Source organism: Siphateles boraxobius, unplaced genomic scaffold, assembly GCF_051911475.1.
Source record: "Siphateles boraxobius isolate OS27281-9 unplaced genomic scaffold, OSU_SipBor_1 46, whole genome shotgun sequence".
NCBI classification, from domain to species: domain Eukaryota; kingdom Metazoa; phylum Chordata; class Actinopteri; order Cypriniformes; family Leuciscidae; genus Siphateles; species Siphateles boraxobius.
The window spans coordinates 8710354-8727981 of NW_027509097.1; the positions used below are offsets into that span (position 1 = coordinate 8710354).

Consider the following 17628-nt stretch of genomic DNA (forward strand, 5'->3'; position numbering starts at 1 on the left):
TGATTGGCTGGGGCGACTGTCACTCTCCCTCGCTACCATGGATACCACCTCTGCTGATACAGGAGCAGCCCAAATGCACGCACCCATTTTGAAGAGGCACGGATGGAAGCTAGTAATAACAATTATGGCAGAGAAAGAACAGTCAAAATTCTCAGTACCTGCATATAGAGGCAGCGAAGTCAAACAATTTAAAAAAAGGAAGACAATATTTTGAAAAGGCTATGACCAAAAAGCCTTTGGATAAATCAAGAAATCATACGAATTAACGTTACTGTTAGTGAGCCAGGGTTGAGACGATAAATAAGCAATAGGTCTATCGGCAGTTGAAAGCTGTTTTGTTTAATTTCGCCAAATCTAACTTTAGGTTAAAAAGTTCTATTTTTATACCTAGCTTTACCCTCTGCCTAAACTTTGTTCCTATGTTCACCGTGAACTCTTCCTGCTCCGTTTTTTCACGTTTGGTTTGTTGTTATGTGCTCTAACTGTTACATATGTTTACCTATGTCTTTATGTTGTAATTGTGTATTTTACAAACTATAAATGTATTGTTCTTCTATAAATTATATGTATTTAAATGTCTGAAACCTAAAATAAACATGATGTGGTTAAAAACACTGAATAGTTGTGATATACGGTATGACAAGCGCTGAAAGTTCATCTTTAGCTCAGCGTGAAAGCACAGTTTAATCTGGCAGTTATGTCGCGTCAGAGCGGGCCGACATCGATGATGAGATGTAGAGGAAAATATCTAGTGGAAAATGAGTATGTTACGTTATGTCATTATATGAAAGGCACAGGAGATTACCTATATTAACACTAAATTTTCCCCGGCCTTTATTTGAGACCGGCCTTTATTTGTCTGTGTTGACCCCGCCCCCGGCCACTATCAGAAGCCCGGCGTTTAATTGACTACAGGTTTTTATTTGAGGAATTACGGTTACATCACTTTTATTCATATCTTTCACATCTACTGCAGTGAGATTCACCGTGTTCACTCTGAATAAAATCAGTCACATGGCCGTGCACTTGTAATGACACATCAAGGATGTTATTTCTATTTAAGATTATATGATTTTATAATTATTGCTGAACTTGGATTAAAAGCAGGCTTAAAACTTGCCCCATTTAAGTCAACAGGGTGCAAATTTTAAAAAGAGGATAACACGGTGTAGGCAACACCGATTTTTGTCGTTGTTCTCTGTACTGACAGCACTCCAAATGTACAAAAAAAAATGAGCTCAATGTTAAAACTGACCGGAGTTCTCCTTTAAGCAGCAAATCAGCATATTAGAATTATTTCTGAAAGATCATGAAACACTGAAAACTCGAGTAATGGCTGCTAAAAGTTTATTTTAAATTGTAATAATATTTCACAATATTACTGTTTTTACTTCTTTCCAATAAATGTAGCCTTGGTAAGGATAAGAGACTTTCAAAAACATTAGAAATCCTTCCAACCTGATTTTCTTTAAACTTTTGGTAGTGTGTATTTCTGGTGCCAAGATTTATTTACATGTAGTTTAAGATGATTCATAATACAAAAAGGTGTTTCCTTATTCTCACATATTGTTCCCATCAGTGATGTCAGAATGTTTTTGTATATCACACCATGCCCTCAGATACAACTGATTACCAGTCACCACACACGAACAAAACATTTTTCAAAGTTTTTGTGCATATTTGCAAATTTATTTTCATTTGTATATACTTTTTCTATTATTTTTATATAATGTTTTAGTCTAATAATATATTGTAACCATAATTAGTCTTCATTAAAAAACAAATTGCATGAACAAAACATTTCCTTTTATTAGCTTATCACCCATCAAAACTGTGTCATTATTCTTTTTTCTTGACTGATTGCCCTGATTACCCATTCCTAAAGACTTGGCACACTTTTAAGCATACCAGAAGAGTGCGGTCATCTTTTACCTGATGACTGATATCTGATGACTGATATCTAGTATTTCTTTGTCGTCTTCTTATTCTTTTATGGAGAATTTTAATTGAAGTAAACTAACGCCCAAAATGCACACCCAATATGCTTCATTGACTTAGAAGGTTAGGGTTACACCATGTCTACAAAGGAAACGTGCGGCATGATTTTATTTATGACGTATACTCCAAGCGTACGCGATACTTCTCATAGGAACGTTTGCTTTGTCGCATCCAGATTAGACAGCTTCTAGCTGTTGCAATGCAACGTGTCAACTGTCACGTCTAGTGTAGTAGACACGGTGTTAGTTAGATTTATAAACAAATGATCACTAAGGGTTTTCTTAAGATGTTTGATGCAACTGGCTACAATTGACAGTTGGCTCAAAACTTGTGTGGTCACAAGAACTAAGATGGCAGATGTCAGATTGCAGATTTTTGGGGTCCTGCATATGTCACTGAGATAAAATGGAATGCCAACGGATAGCTCAAATCCGGTGTTATAGGTCTCCAGGGTGTCTACAGCGAATAGGTTTCTCTAGTGGTGATTTCTGAAACTGCACTGATTCAGTTCAAGAACTGTGAAAAGTTCAGTGATTATGGCCTGAGTTCAATTCACTTATAAAGCAGCTCTGCGGAAAACAGTGATGTCATCACCCAGCTCAGTTCTCATACAGTAGTGCCAGGGCAGTCAAATAAATAATATTGCTGAATATTAAGTGTCCCCAACTAAGCAAGCTAAAAACAGGGGCAAGGAACACCAACTCTATCAGGTGACAGAAATGGAGAAGAAAACCTTGGGAGTAACCAGGCTAAGTTGGTGCGTCAATTATCCTCGGGTAAAATGAAGGAACATGGTGTGATTAAGATTTCATTCCAGGCTGCATTACAAGTCAGATTGTGGATGTTTCATTTAGGATATTTCGTCCAGTTCCTTCTGCTCAAAGATTGGATGCATCACACTGGCATTTAAAGGAAGGAGGAGTTGAAGCTGGCCAAAGGGTCAGTGCAGAGGACTTGTTTGGTTCTCATGGTCTTTGCTGAGGATCTGTGCCAAGGGCTGTCGAGTCAACAATGTCTTCACATGGGATCTTTCTCTAGAGCTCTAGAGTCTAGCTGTCATGGTCTCTGCTGACATTCAGGGTCGGTCGTCTCTGAGTGCAGGTCCACCATATGGGCCGAATAAGGAGAGGATCAGGCTGACTAACGTAACCTCAGGATAAGGATAAGGAAACATAGGCTAATATAAGCATAGATGCCATTCCTCTTCCGATGTAAAAAGTACATCAGGTGTTATGGGAAGTGTTCTGTTCCGGTTGAAATGCACAGTAGGAATGTTTTGGCATTTTAAGATTTCATCTTACTTCTTTGTGTTAATCATGTTCCCAGAAAGCCAAACACACACAATTACACTTTATTTTGATGGTCCCTTTTGAACATTATGTTGAATAAAAGCAACCTTGCAACTACATTTTAACTAAGTCTCAGAGTATTAGTAGACTGTCTGCTTAATATCTGCTAACTCCTTTTTGTGATGGTCCCCCAACAGACATTTTATTAACTATAAGTAACTTTGCAAGTACACGTCAAATTATTCTAACCCTACCAGTCTACTAATACTAACATTCTAATGAGAGTTAGTAGACATGTAGGTGCAATGTTACTTATAGTCAACAAAATGTGTTAAAGGGATCATCAAAATGAAGTGAAACCAAAACTTGCATACTGTATGTATCAGATATAATCTGATTCTAACTGAGAGTGATCAATTAATCATTCATTTATTGTCCGTGTGCAAGTAGTTTCTTGAAGATGTAAAATCAAGGCACTCATCTTAATCATCTACCCTTGATGGGTCTCAATAATTTATCTGATCTTATGCCTACGAGGATAGAATTATTGACTATTAAACAGTAGTGACTTTTAGATGATTATTAGTGACCATTATTACAAGTATATTAAATATAGTCATATGTAAATATCATAAATATGCCTCAATGTACTAAGTACAAATGTATTACATGTATTACATATACAGTATGTATTATCTACATATATGACATCTAATGCTATCATAAATGACCAAAAACAAGGTCATGTGTGCACTTTTATCAAGGAAGCTGAAATGTGGTGGAATCTTTCTAGAAGCTTGGAATTGAAAAAAAAAAAAATGTAAATAACCACAGCCATCTGAGACATTAAGGAAAAGGAAATCACCCTGCATCGCTTTTAGTCATTTCCACTAATAATCTGGTTATTAATCTAATTAATAAAAATTCTGTACACCTAAAAAAATAAATGCTTTCAGTAAAGGGAGGACTCTTTGGTTACACAACTAGAAACTCCTCCTTCGAAGACAAAAGGAGTGTGGCTTCCTTCAAAATCATAACATCCATTCTGAAAACAGGAGAGCTGTAAGGAGGACACTGTTGTAATTGCAACACATACAGCAGTGAAGGTAATATATTTATTGCAGGTCTACTGATCTTATGACTGCTTGGTTTTATTTGAGCACATAAAGAAATGATGGCTACACTGCTTACAGATTCTTACAGTTTGAAGAATTACACAGAAAAGCACTCAGTATAAAGATCAACCATTTACTATCTGACTATGAAACCGGAATCATTTGGACATGTGCTTTCAGTGAAAATCTTTGCTTTGGTTTTCCATATTTTAATATTCCTTCATAGGACTGTCGTAATGAGCCGACTCAGGAAGAACTGTACATTTAAAGGGATAATCTAAATGAAAATAATGTCATCATTATCCTCATGTTCTTTTAAACCTCTACAGAACACAAAAGATGATATTTTGAAGAATGTTTCAAATGTTTTTGTACAAAACAATTTTAGACCCACTGAATTTCATTGTATGGACTTTTTTTTCTCAAAAGATCTCCTTTTGTGTTCCACAAAAATAAAGTATATAAGTTTGTAATGACATGAGGGTGACAAAACAACAAAATTTAAGTTTTAGTGGGTGAACTGTCCCTTTAAGGTCTGGTGTGAAGATCATAGTTGTTGTTTTTTTACTTTATGAATACATTTCTATATTGTAAATTCCCATGCATTAATCATTGCTTAATTGTCTGATGTGTGTGAGGAAGACATCACTCACAACACATATCATGTCTGTTTTAGCAGAGTCAACATCATCCAAATGTCAAGAAGTAAATCAGGTATGTCTGAAATTCATTTCGAACAAATTTAGAATGACTGGAACCAGAATGGCATTGAAAAGAGATAAGAAGAAAACATTTGACTCATTATCTGGTTGATCACATGTACTCTTCCTCAACAGATTCCAATACTTCATGTCACAATGAAGCAGCTGAGGCAGACGAAGTATACTCAGGTTATCTGTGCAAGTCCCCTCCTTCTGGCCAGATAAAAATGAAGGTATAATATTTAGATTTCCCAAACACAAATATCAGCAGTTTGCATGTATTATCTCTGCATGTCTGCATGTTTACATTGTCCATTGCAGAAAGCATGGAAGCGTCGCTTCTTTGTGCTCTCAAAGACAGAAGACAGCAGCCATGAGCTAAAATACTACAAAACCACTGAAAGAGACAGTTATATAAAATCCATATTGGTTTCCACGTAAGACAAAATCAGCCGAATGCTTTTCAAATGAGTAAAAATGGTTAATATTATGCAATAATATGATTATTTTCTTTTATGTAGCATCACACTGTTGTATATGCGCCCTGAATCGCATTCAGCTTTTGAATGGATCTGCAAAAACTTCAGGTGCTCTTCATCCTCTGTGCTCTTCATGAAAGCAGAAGATCCAAAAGAGAAGGTCCAAAGAGAATATTTATTCATTGGAGACACCAGGTTTGCTATGACTGTCATTGCTTTACCATAAAGGCCAGTAAATAAAGGCTAGTAGTTGTAGTGCTGTTATATTTGCTCTGTTGTTTTCAGTGAGGAGGTGGTTAGATGGTTCAATGCTTTATCCGGGGTTGTGAAGGTTAGACATTCTACTTTTTGCCTAATATGAAAAGCTGCAATCAGTATGCTCTCTTTGAAAAAAATCATTTAACCATATTTTCTTAATTCAAATTATATATTAAATATTGTACTTTTTTAAAATATATTTAAATTTCATGTATTTTCATAATTTTAACATTCTTAATCAATGTAATTTGATGAAACTTAGTTAATTTTCAAATTGTGTTAACAGAATATAAAATCTGAGTCTCAAAATGAACCTCAGATCAAGGCAGAATCCAACTCTAGTGACCAAAACCTCTGTGACACTGAAGAGGTAACTCATCAGTATTGCTTTCACATGCTTGTGTGTGACTGTAATTCAATCCCCATAACTCTGTCAGCATTATTTCTGAGTATTACCTCTTCTTATCTGTAGACTAAAGTTGACAGTCGACCCCCACTGCATCCAAGGAAGAAGTCAGCATCTAAAGTTGTGAACACTCAGCATGGTCCATGTAGCCAACCATCCAAGAACAGTCCATCTGCAACAGAGGTATTTGTATAGTTAAACCAATAAAAACAGGCTCTCACTTATAAAAACCAAACACTTACATCATGATTCATTCTGACTTTAAAAACCCACATACCTTTGTTTTATGTATTCAGGTGTATGAAGAGACGAAAAAAGAGGAAACCCTAGATGAGGACAGCAAAGAGGACATGTCGTCAAGGTATGACAAACTTATTCTAAATGGAAATGTTCGTTACCTCTCTTTCAGTTGTTAGACAATGATTGCTGTTCCTCAGGTAAAATTACTCTTTAGATTTAAATCCATTTGTGTCCTTCTTGAATAAGCATGAGGTGGTCTAATAGACCAATTTGTCTTTGATTTGCTGCTCATTTGAATTGCATCTTTTAAAATTGTTAATGTTGCAATGAATGTTTGAAAGCGTGTTTGTGGTAATCAAGAGTCATTTTCCAGTCTTTTATAAATGTACTCTGCATGCAGATGAGTTCACTGATTTTAGACGCTTGATTTTATAAACTCACAGGCTTTGTGCAGTAATGTTTTACTGGCTGCTGATCAGTGCTGCAAATAATAAATGATAGTTATTTGCTTCTCTCTCAAGGCAGAGTGTGACTGGTTCATCTGAAGGCAGTCTGTTGGATTGTGTCACAAAAGCCTTAAATTCTTTGACACCGCAAACTGAGTCAGATAGGTACAAAAGTGACAAACTGTGTTTTTTTTTTCTGTAACCACCATAATGGTTTGTCAATCAATGTCATCCCAGAATTTGTGTAATGCAAGAAAAATAACTCTTGCTGTGACTTCAATGAAAATTGTGCCTCCACTAAGCTAAACTGGTCAGTTCCAGACAAGAGTATATCTCTAGTATATAGAATATATCTCTAGTACTATCTAAATATATGAATGAAGAGCAATTCAATGGAAAACAACTGTTTGAAAATATCTGAGAACTGCAGAAATTAGTTGTCAATCAACTGTGGTTATGAAATTGTGGTGGAATCAAGTTACATTTTGACAATGTTTTCCATTCCTCAGTGAAACGCACATCATTGTCGAGAAGGAAATACACGTACAGCGTTGTGAGCTGAACAGCTTGATCTTTGCAGAGGAGATGGGCAAACCATGGTACAATTCTCACTGATAAATTAAGAAAGTCATTGCTTCAAAAATACTCGATCCGCTGGAAGACTTCAAATGTTGAGTTGAGCCCAAAAGTGTCGCCCATTTGCCTTCAGATTTTTGAGCTAAGTTCATGCAAGTTTGCTTGGATGTATGTAACAATTAACCTATACGATATATTAGGGCTGGGCATTGTATTGCATCTTTCAACATAATTTCTGGCATTCATTCATTCATTCGCTTGAACTGTCTGTCACACCACATTAATTAGCGCCAAAACGGTATTTATAGTTTGAATTTCGTTATAAAACTGACAGAATTTGAAAGCTGAGACTTTGTTTCATATCAAAAATAAAGCTCATCTCAATTTATTGGATGAGGCGTGCTACAATGTTCCATTCATTCATCAACTGAAAACAGCATAGACTGAAAAGTTGGATCCTTGGGATTTAAGAATTGAATCGATATTGGTTCGTAAAAATAAAGATCGATTAAAATCGACACATAATTTATCCACTCCTACTATCTGTCTATACAACTCTTGTGCATGTATGTGTGAAATACTTATGTTTAAGTAATGTTATTTTCCTCCACATCTCTTTTCCTCTCCAGTGTGTCTGAGTGTCCGCCGATTCAGAACTCATGTCTGTTCCAGAAGGGGGATCAGATCCTGGCTGTCAATGACCTGTTGACAGACACAGTGGAGGAGATGCACAGATACCTAAAAAGACTTAGCAAAGATGAGGTATTCATGAGTCAGAGTAAAAGAATGCTTTTGTAATAATCAGGGCTACAATATAACTATAGTTTAATTTCTGTTTTGTTTGTTTTTCGCTCCACATCCAGGTAAAACTGACCATCCGACGGCTCTCAGGCTCCGTTCCTCTACATTCTAAACCCTGCTGAGAACAAAAACTAAATGACCTAATCTCATAGCACGTTATTTATCTTCTTCATCTGATTTTTCAGGCCCCTACTATTCTCTCTTCATCAAGTTTCTCGTGCATTCTTTTCTCAGTGAGTAACTAGCAGCACTGAGCTGGAGATCAGTTGACGGTTGTTTAAAACAAAATGAGCTGATGAAAGTGTTTTATCGCAATATAACTTCTAGACTCGCTATTGGAGATTTCTAAAACTATGCTTCACTGGAATATATGATTTCTTAATGCCAGATCAAACAGGCTGAAAGCACTGCTTTTCATACAACCCAGGTCGTCAGGTTGTACATACAGTTTGTCAAAAGTAAAACAAGTAGCTTTTGTTTTCCAGTGTAGCCAACGCGAAGGCTTGCTGAGTTCATGTTCTACTAAATCTAACTAAAGAGGAAAGACCTGTTATACTTTTACAGAATAGTGAAAAATAAATAGAAACAAATTTACAACTTTCTTCTACAGTAGCAGTAAATAAATGCTGGGATTACAGATATGTTGAACAGTATTTTTATGTTATTTTTAACTGCCTGTGAATCGGTGTACTGAAACTGCAATTAAATGCAGTATATTCTGTAACCACATGGTGGCAAACTGACACAATCTGAATTATTTTACAACTTTATCTTGTGATTCTTATATCTTGAATTATGATTACTTCCGGCATTTAAACTAAAGAGGCATTGAAGTTGAAAAACATAAAACTACTGACTAGCTGCTAAAGAACTGTTAAGCACGTGTATTGAAATGTATTACTTTTCTTACAGGAAATTTAATTATCTTGTATGTGTATAAATAAAATCAAAATATGCATTTCAGAGAACAAAATCATGTGAAACGAGAGTAGAGTAAATAGAATTTATTTCCTTTAGAAACTTAAGAGTAAAAAAAAAACCTCCTAAAATAAGTGGGCATATGTGGTCCATTCCAGCATTAGCCACTGACAAGGTAAAAACAGGCAAGGGAGCCAATAGTAAAATGAAACACTATTAACCGTCATGCAACCAGCACTTAAATGGCAGGTTGAAGTCCCTTCTTTTCAAATGTGAGAAGGCAGCCCAAAACTATCAGTGGTCCAATCAATAAAGGCACCATCTGACTGTTGGGTCAAAGGTTTGATTGTAGATGTCAGTTTACTTTATTGCCTCGTTCCACAGCTTGAGCTTCTCGGGGCACATGGTGTTGAGCTAAGGTTTCTGGGCTCAGTCTGCCACTCATAGAAGAAGCCCTCCATGGCTTTCCTGCTCCTCCAGCTGCCCACATTCACAGTGGGGATGATCTTTTTCGGCTGCAGCCACTGCACGAAACGCTTCAGCTCTAGATAACTGCTGTGCTCACTGTAAGGAATACCTGGAATAGATAAGTATAGAGTAGGAAGTATCTTTCAAAATCTTTGAGATGCTGCGAAAACCTATTTATACAAAAATCGGTTTTTGCCATCGTCAAAAGTCTGTGAACCAACAATGATTTCTTAAGAGATTCTTTCTCTGCTTAAGCAGTCATATTCTAACCTTTTGTACCATTATTTTACAAATATATAGTGTCTTTGTGTAAAGACCTGAAATAACAAGCACAAATTCCCATTAATTTCCACGTTGGATGTCTCAGATTCCAGTGGAGCTTGTGAAATGAGATGCATCTAGTGCTTGAGGCAGCACCTGGTTCGGCTGAAAGACCGCTGATATTCTGAAATTAAAACCCTGGGCTTGCAAAATCTGACATCTTGAGTTTTACTCTGGGTAAAATCACATCTGCTGATTCTGTTAATACAAGGCATGCTGTTCTTAGCCTCAAACAACATTCAGCATTTCCTACAACTGCAGTAAGGGCGGAAAAACAAAAAAACAATGTAATTACATTCCACATACAAAGCCATTAGGTATAATCTTGTCAGTTAGTGGAACAGAATGACAAGGCTGCGTTGTGTCTACACTAAAAATCAATTTAATAGAAAGCAATCCTTTCTATAATCTAATCTTATTAAGGAAAGGATGGTGTGATATCAATAAAATATAACGTGATTTCTGCATAATTTTTTTTGTAAAAGGCCTACAATTAAGGAAAATGGAGCAAACCTATTAAACTACCATAAAACTGTCAAATGGAGTCAAATGAATAGGTTTTTTATTTGCTTTGTCAAATGCCTTTTCCATTTTGATTTAAAAGGATGACAAAAATACTCACTCATTTTGCCTAGGACTCTTAAAGTCACCAGACAAATAGGAAGGAGGAAAAGTTGGAGGAATATTTGGAGGGTATTTTTTTTCCTCTTATAAAATCAGAATGCAAATACGGTATTACAGAAACAACCCCCTTCTGTAGTACATCCACGTCAACACTTGCTATAACGACCTGGGTAAATACAATAATTTTATTAAATTCTTTATAAATAGACTGACACATACCATATATACTGATGTTTCCTTGGGTCTGAGGTTGAATGTCTTCCACTCTCACAGTTTGGTTGAAGGTCCATCCTGTGGGTTTGAAGGCCACTAGCTGGTCATACTTCCTGGAGAACTTATTCAAGTGTGCCCGCAGGTTCTGTAAACATGAAAGGAAAAAACAAAAATAATTACATCTAGTAATATAAACATTTAGGCTGGCTAGTTTAAGTTTTTTTGGATAAAGTTCCCTGTCTGGGAAAACCCTCCACAAACTCTCAATTGCAAGTTATAAAGTCTCAATTCTGAGGGATTAAAGTTGGCTCATAATTCTGACATTTTCTTACAATTGCGAGTTTATATTTAACAATTCTGACTTTATAACTCGCAATTGCGAGTTTATATCTCACATATAGCATGAGATGTAAACTTGCAAGTGCTAGAAAAAAAAATGTCAGAAGTGTGAGAAAAAGTTGTTTACCTTTTTTATTTTTTATTCAGTGGTAGCAACAAGCTTCCATAGCACATGTGCTTCCATCAATATTCATTATTTCCTCTAGGATAAGGCAACAGTCTCACGAATAATTATGAGAAATGTGTAATCGATGTACTACAGTGTTTCGTCAATTCACATTCTGTGAAATTACAGCACTCATTGCAGAGGGAACAGTTTAACCAATGTATGTTGAGGTGCATAAATCCATTTTATACATGTTCAATTTCACATCCGTTTTATGGTATTCCATACCATTCCACACAGGCTACACACGGTCACAGTTAGATGCACATTAAGTGATTTTCTTTAGATTTGAGACAGAGTTAATTTATTTAGATTTTTGCCACCTCAATAAAATCACTGGGTCTTATATGGCCATCCCTGAAAAAAGTTCTGGCTACAACCCTGTGCAAACGTCATAAATCCAAATGTAAATATACAATGCTGTTCAAAAGTTTGGGGTCAATAAGATTTTTATTTAACGAAATTAATATTATTTTCTTATATGCAGGAAAAAATGTTTTAAATTGATCAAAAGTGGCAGCAAAGACTTTAATAATCTTACAAAAGATTTTCATTTCAAATAATGCTGTTCTTATGAACTTTCTATTCACTTAAAGAGTCCTGAAATAAATGTATCACTGTTTCCAATAAATATTAAGCAACATAACTGTTTTAAACATTGATAATAATAAAAATAATATTTGAGCATCACATTTCTGAAAGATCATGTGACACTGAAGATTGGAGTAATCAGCTTTGCCATAACAGGGAAAAAAAGGGTAATGAAAACAAACATTTTAAAATATATAAAATACTCAAAAAGATGTACGTAGTTTTAAATTGTAATATTTCACAATATTACTGTTTTACTGTATTTGGTGAGCATAAGAGACTTCTTTCAAAAACATTTAAAAAAATCTTACCCACTCCAAACTTTTAAATGGTAGTGTACAGTATATGGCAAAAACTTACAGGGTAATCAAAGTCAAATGATGCCACATTGCAATCACAGTTGCATTCTTTCTTTCAATTTACATAATTACTTTTCAATGTTGCTGCAAAAGAAAATGTTGTGCAATCTACAATTAACCTTGCCATGAAATTTTTCCTCCTTCCTGTCATGGGCATTTAAACACGTCTCTCATTGGGAAAAGCTCCAATATTGCTCTGAATCTACATTGGCATGTGTGAGACAAGTGGAGTATAATGGTTTAGTACACATCATATGACTAATCTTTATTATCTGCAACTGTCTCATTAGAATTTACTTGCAGTCAGACTCAATCAGTGCTACCGCTGCCAGAACTGCTGCGTTGGCACTTGGTCTCTGTAATTAGAATCCTAATTTTTTCCTCCTACATTAGCATAAACTCGCTGTCAAGGAACATTTAAGATAACACCAAACTCTGCATGAATTTTAAACTCCAAATTGAATAAGTAAACATAGCCTCATTGATTGTGTTTAGCATAATCAGCTCTTTTTACAAGCTTATGATCTCAATTGCAGATGATAAAAATTGCATTTCGTAATTTATAACTGAAATATAAGAAACAAGTCGAAGAACTTTATAATGTAGTTAGACTCACTTTAAAATTGAGCTGCATCATAGGAAGCACATGCACCTGGGCCGCCTGCCAGTCTGTAGTGATGCGCCAGCCAATCTCCTCGGACTCCAGGCAGCGCATTGTGTTATACTTATCCTTGGACAAACATACTTTAGAGCCTAACACTTCCGATACAGCTAGAAGAACAGGTGGGACAGGTAAAAAAATGTTATCTCTATATACACAGGGAATGAAAATCAACCTATTAGGATTTGTACAGTTGTTGTAATTAAGCAAGACAGTCAAAAGAGATTTCATATTACTGGTGAACGGAGATAACACTACTGTATGTGATCAGAGCTTTAGAAGTAAATGAGCATATTACATTAATCATGGATGCATCTTGTAAAATGAACAGGAGGCCAGTCAGACAAACTGCTTAACAGGAACCTTGCAAACTATTTTTTTATATGAGCCTCATTCATGATAGTCACAGTTTATTGAAAGGAGAACAATCTGTTCTTTCAAGAGTGGATAAAGCACAAGGTCTACAAAAGGTCTGGGCAAAGCAGGACATTTTCTAACTCACCTAGAAAGACCTTCTCTTTCCCAACTGAGTAGGTGCCACACACCACAAGTGTACGAGGGTTCAGTGTGACCTGTTCAAAAGCTGTGTTTACAGCAAAGGTGATGACTTCCTGTTGAGTGGGAAAGGTATACTCTGGACTGCAATACCTATGTAAGATAAGATTTTTTAAACCTATTAATATCCGTCTCAGTCGATGTGATCAAAAGCGGTCAGCAGAGACACACTGACACAAAAGAAACAAAGCAGAACAGAAAAGTTGCTTTGTTAGAAGGGAACTCACGTTGTGTCTAGATAGAGGGTATGTATCCTGAGACCCTGCAGCTCTGGGTAACGCTCCATGGATGGATCAGCCCGGAAGTCACCGGTGTGGAGTACCTTCTGGCCATCTGGCAGCACAAATAGCAACATGGCTGCCCCAGGACAGCTGGGGGGAGAAACAGTTTTAGTAATTAAGCTGTTACTCTATATGAACAGCCCAAACAATAATAAAGCAACGAAAGTTAAAAGAAAAAAGGGTCCTGCAAAAAAAGAAATAAAATTGGTTTCAAACATTCATTAGTTAGAAGGTACACTCACTGATTAGCATCCAGGAGAGTGACCTTCACTCCTTGTACTATACACTCTGTGTTCATTGGGAGAACATGAACATACTGCTCATCCACCTTCAGCTTGGTCTTCACAAGGTTACCAGTTACCTGTCATGATTAACACCATTTTGTCATGAAAACACCTTGACACTATCATTGAGGGAAAAAACTGAAGAAAAAAAATTCTACATTTTCATGCCATTTTGCTTTCCCCGTTTTCAAAGTCCCCTTATAATGGTTTCTTGTGCCAAAATATTTTCCATTCTCCACCTGTGTCCTGACCCTTAGAATTAGACATCGACTGACATATAAATCTGAGGTTTTATGCTAATGTGTTGACAATTCTGATATAAAAAACACAACATTTCTGCAGCTTAAAGAGATAGTTCTACCAAATATAAAAACTCTGACATAATTTACTCACCCTCAGGGTGATAAAAAATTGTGTGAATTTGTTTCTTCTTTGGAGCATAAAAGAAGATATTGAGAAATAGATGTTTTTTCATACAACAGAAATCAATGGTCTTCAGTTGTTTGGTTCCAAATGTTCTTCAAAACATCTTCCTTTGTGTATCGCAGAAGAAAGTATTGGAACAAATCATGTCATTTTTTTTATTTTTGGGTGAACTACAATATCCCTTTAGTTTCTTGGAAGGGAGATTTTAATTTTAAATGTTAGAGTATTTCTACATAGAAAATTTATAAGTAAAACTCTTCTGTTTCTAAATAGCAAGGGAAATTCAGTTTTTATGATTTTTAAAGTCAAATGAGGCAGGGAGACATACTTTGTTACAATAGATGGGCAAGACAGAGTTTTTCTTCAAGCCACCGTAGTGGTCCGAGTGGAAGTGCGTAAGAAAGTAGGCTGTGACGCCTTCAACAGTCCCATACTGAAAAGCATCCACGGCAAATCCAGTTCCTGAACAGAGAAATATCATATTATAGTCTCCAAAGTACAATCGACTAAAACATTGCCCCTCAACCTAAACAACGGAGCTATATCATAGCAAAAATAAATAAATCCACACACAATCTGGTACATTAAAATTTTGGCACAGCTTATAAGACATGAAGTAAAAATGCTTATGTAATCCTAACAATTGGTATTGAATAGGTCAAAACAAAAGCGGTTCACAAACCAGGAATTTTCTTGTAGAACGGACAGCGCTTGGGCTCCTCAGGATCTCCATCTGTCACTATTCCTCTGTTCCATCTCTTCCACCCCTCTGCCCTCCCTCCTCTTTTTCCTTCTGTTTGCGTGGGCCTAGTCATGCCACCTTCAGCAGCAGGCGAGACACTGGACACTTCAGATGGTGCTTTGGTCTTCCTACGCCGTCTTCCCTGGTGCCTAGCGTCTTCCCCCTGAGCTTCTGAAATCCTCGCTTTCCTAGATCCTTGCTGATCGGCCTCTCTGACCGTTGCATTCACTTCCTCCTCAGCCTTTTTTTCACTCAATGGCTTCAGGCCAAAAAACACTCCAATGTCTGTTTGCTTTAATCCAGAGGGACCGGTCTTATTCTGAGTCCTCCTAGGAGCCATAGACAGTGTTTTCTGAGCTATGGATTGGGCTGTTTGGGTGGAAGACAACTCTTGGTTTATGAAAGTGGCATTAACTTCTTCGCAAGGTGAAGCAAAACTGTTGACACGTGCAGGATTAGATATACGATCCCGAAGATGCTCTAATACCAAACTTTGGGGTGACTGTAGCAGAGAGTTTGGACCTTCATTGTTTGCTGTGGCATGTTTTCCCATTGACTGAGCGCTCTGCTGAAATGTTCCATCAGAAACACCTGTGGAATTGGAAGTGGTCAGGTGATTATCAGGTGCTAACGATGTCTGCAGTTTCTCACAGGTGTCTAATGAGTTTTTATCTGGCCCATGTTCCCTGTTCCCAGTCTCATATTGCTCCAGCATATCAAAGAACAGATCATCATCTTCATCGCTGAACAGTTTAAGAGAATCATCAACTTCATTTTCATCTTCCTGCAATGCAGTACTGTGAAACAGTATCTCTTTATTGTTTTTTTGCATCCTGTGATCCTCATCCACATCTTGAAGTTTGGAGAGTGGAGAGTAGGAGATATAATCATCATTATTACATTCAAAGAGCTCTTCTTTAACCTCGTTAGTCTGCGTCTGAACAGCACTGTGAACACAATGTGCCTTGACTGGAGATGGAGATGTCATTCTCGACTCCTGCGATGAATTCTGGGACTGAGATCTTTTGATGGAAGGAGACCAGCCTTTCTTTTTCTTGATGTCCTCAGTGTTAGGGGAGCGCAAAAGCAGCAGAGCATTGCTCTGGGTGGGAGTTCCCTTTGGCACATCATCGGCGGATGAGTTTTGGCTGGATGAAGCAGATATATTTAAAGCACTGTACACTGAGCTCTCTGTATTATTTGTGGGAGCAACATTATTATGTGAATTCAAGCTGAAGTCTGGGATGCATTGAACCGTGCAGTCGTTCAACGCTCGACTCTGAGCTAGCAGAGAGTGGTTGTGCGTCTTGTAATGATTGGGAATGGAGGACGTACATTGAAGACCATCTGGACATTCTGTAACATTAGAAGACAGAAAAAAAAGAAAATAAATATATATATATATATATATATAAGTGCTTTCAAATCGATTAATCGCATCTAACATAAATTTTTTTGTATATGTAATGTTTTATACATATATAAAATAATATATTTATATATTATTATTATTATTATATTCTCTCTCTCTCTCACACACACACATATATGTATATGTATATGTGTGTGTGTGTGTGTGTGTGTGTGTGTGTGACAGTGACACACATAAAAGCATTACCTTTACAATTATTAACAGGGGTATCTAAGCATTCTGCGACATGCCATTGTTGAGTCTGAACCACCAAAAGGGAAAATGGCATTTGACAGACAGGACAGAAGCCTCCTGACTGAGTGTCTGTATCCTGAGAAAGTGTCCCACCATGATTCACGTCCACAGATTCTGAGCTTACGGTGTAAATGGGAGCAGTATTCTGGTCTAAATCAGTGTGTGTTTCAGCACTGTTGACTTTTGTTTTTTGCACTGATGTCCCAGCGTTGCTATCCTTTCTCCTCTTTGTCCCACGTTCCCTTGATATCTGTGATTTGCAGCTTCGTTTTTTGGTTTTCTTAAGAGGTTTATAATTCCAGATGTCATTCTCAGAGCCGCTCTGTGACATTTGTAAACATTAACAGATTCTACTGGTCTGTTTTTATTTAACACCGTTGTTTTGTAACATCACATTCAACCGCACAAAGACCGTATCATGCAGAAATTCATCCCGAAATAAAACGCCTACAGAAAAGCGAATTTTGTTAAAGCATTTTAACAAAAACCGTTCATATTAGATGAGAAATAAAACCGACCACTATCTTCTGTCATTGCACTTACCGCCACATTGAACGCATGTATGGTAACATTCATGTTCGCATTTTCCATATTGCATAACCTCTCCGGTAATCCCATAAGCCATACAGGACCTTTATTTACACATTTAATAAACCCATGATTTTTAGTAGTTTGACTATATTTATATTTACTGCTCGCTAAACA

At 36.7% G+C, this 17628-nt stretch overlaps 2 protein-coding genes across 6 annotated transcripts; one reads left to right on the plus strand and one right to left on the minus strand.

The window, feature by feature from the left end:
• Positions 1–3080: 3080 nt before the first annotated feature.
• On the plus strand, positions 3081–9282 carry plekhs1.1 (pleckstrin homology domain containing S1, tandem duplicate 1). 5 transcript variants are annotated; one of them, XM_077200641.1, is made up of 13 exons: positions 3081–3143; positions 5082–5116; positions 5239–5336; positions 5425–5540; positions 5625–5777; positions 5868–5913; positions 6127–6210; positions 6313–6429; positions 6543–6607; positions 7008–7097; positions 7442–7531; positions 8138–8270; positions 8372–9282. In XM_077200641.1, exons 2-13 carry the CDS (start codon positions 5098–5100, stop codon positions 8429–8431), a joined length of 1071 nt encoding a protein of 356 aa, XP_077056756.1. In that variant the 5' UTR covers positions 3081–3143; positions 5082–5097; the 3' UTR covers positions 8432–9282. The 5 variants fall into 5 exon arrangements, with proteins under 5 accessions (XP_077056756.1, XP_077056755.1, XP_077056758.1 ...); XM_077200640.1 differs by lacking the exon at positions 3081–3143 and adding an exon at positions 4288–4393 and having other exon boundaries at positions 5079–5116; XM_077200639.1 differs by lacking the exon at positions 3081–3143 and adding an exon at positions 4321–4393.
• Positions 9283–9298: 16 nt separating this feature from the next.
• dclre1a (DNA cross-link repair 1A (PSO2 homolog, S. cerevisiae)) lies at positions 9299–17497 on the minus strand. Its single transcript, XM_077200635.1, has 9 exons — positions 16876–17497; positions 15198–16613; positions 14844–14977; positions 14048–14166; positions 13752–13895; positions 13472–13617; positions 12925–13079; positions 10860–10998; positions 9299–9804 (listed from the first exon to the last, which is right to left on the minus strand). Exons 1-9 carry the CDS (start codon positions 17252–17254, stop codon positions 9593–9595), a joined length of 2844 nt encoding a protein of 947 aa, XP_077056750.1. The 5' UTR covers positions 17255–17497; the 3' UTR covers positions 9299–9592.
• Between the last annotated feature and the right edge of the window lie 131 nt (positions 17498–17628).

What these genes read in the sequence shown, in the direction of transcription:
- plekhs1.1 (XM_077200641.1), top strand. An exon ending in CTGGCCAGATAAAAATGAAG is followed by an intron (nt 5,337 to 5,424) that starts GTATAATATTTA and finishes TGTCCATTGCAG; the next exon opens with AAAGCATGGAAGCGTCGCTT. An exon ending in AAAGACTTAGCAAAGATGAG is followed by an intron (nt 8,271 to 8,371) that starts GTATTCATGAGT and finishes CTCCACATCCAG; the next exon opens with GTAAAACTGACCATCCGACG.
- dclre1a (XM_077200635.1), bottom strand. Translation starts at nt 17,254, where the DNA reads ATGTCACAGAGCGGCTCTGAGAATGACATCTGGAATTATAAACCTCTT. An exon ending in TGCCCATCTATTGTAACAAA is followed by an intron (nt 14,167 to 14,843) that starts GTATGTCTCCCT and finishes TAATCATGACAG; the next exon opens with GTAACTGGTAACCTTGTGAA. An exon ending in ACTCTCCTGGATGCTAATCA is followed by an intron (nt 13,896 to 14,047) that starts GTGAGTGTACCT and finishes TTCTCCCCCCAG; the next exon opens with CTGTCCTGGGGCAGCCATGT.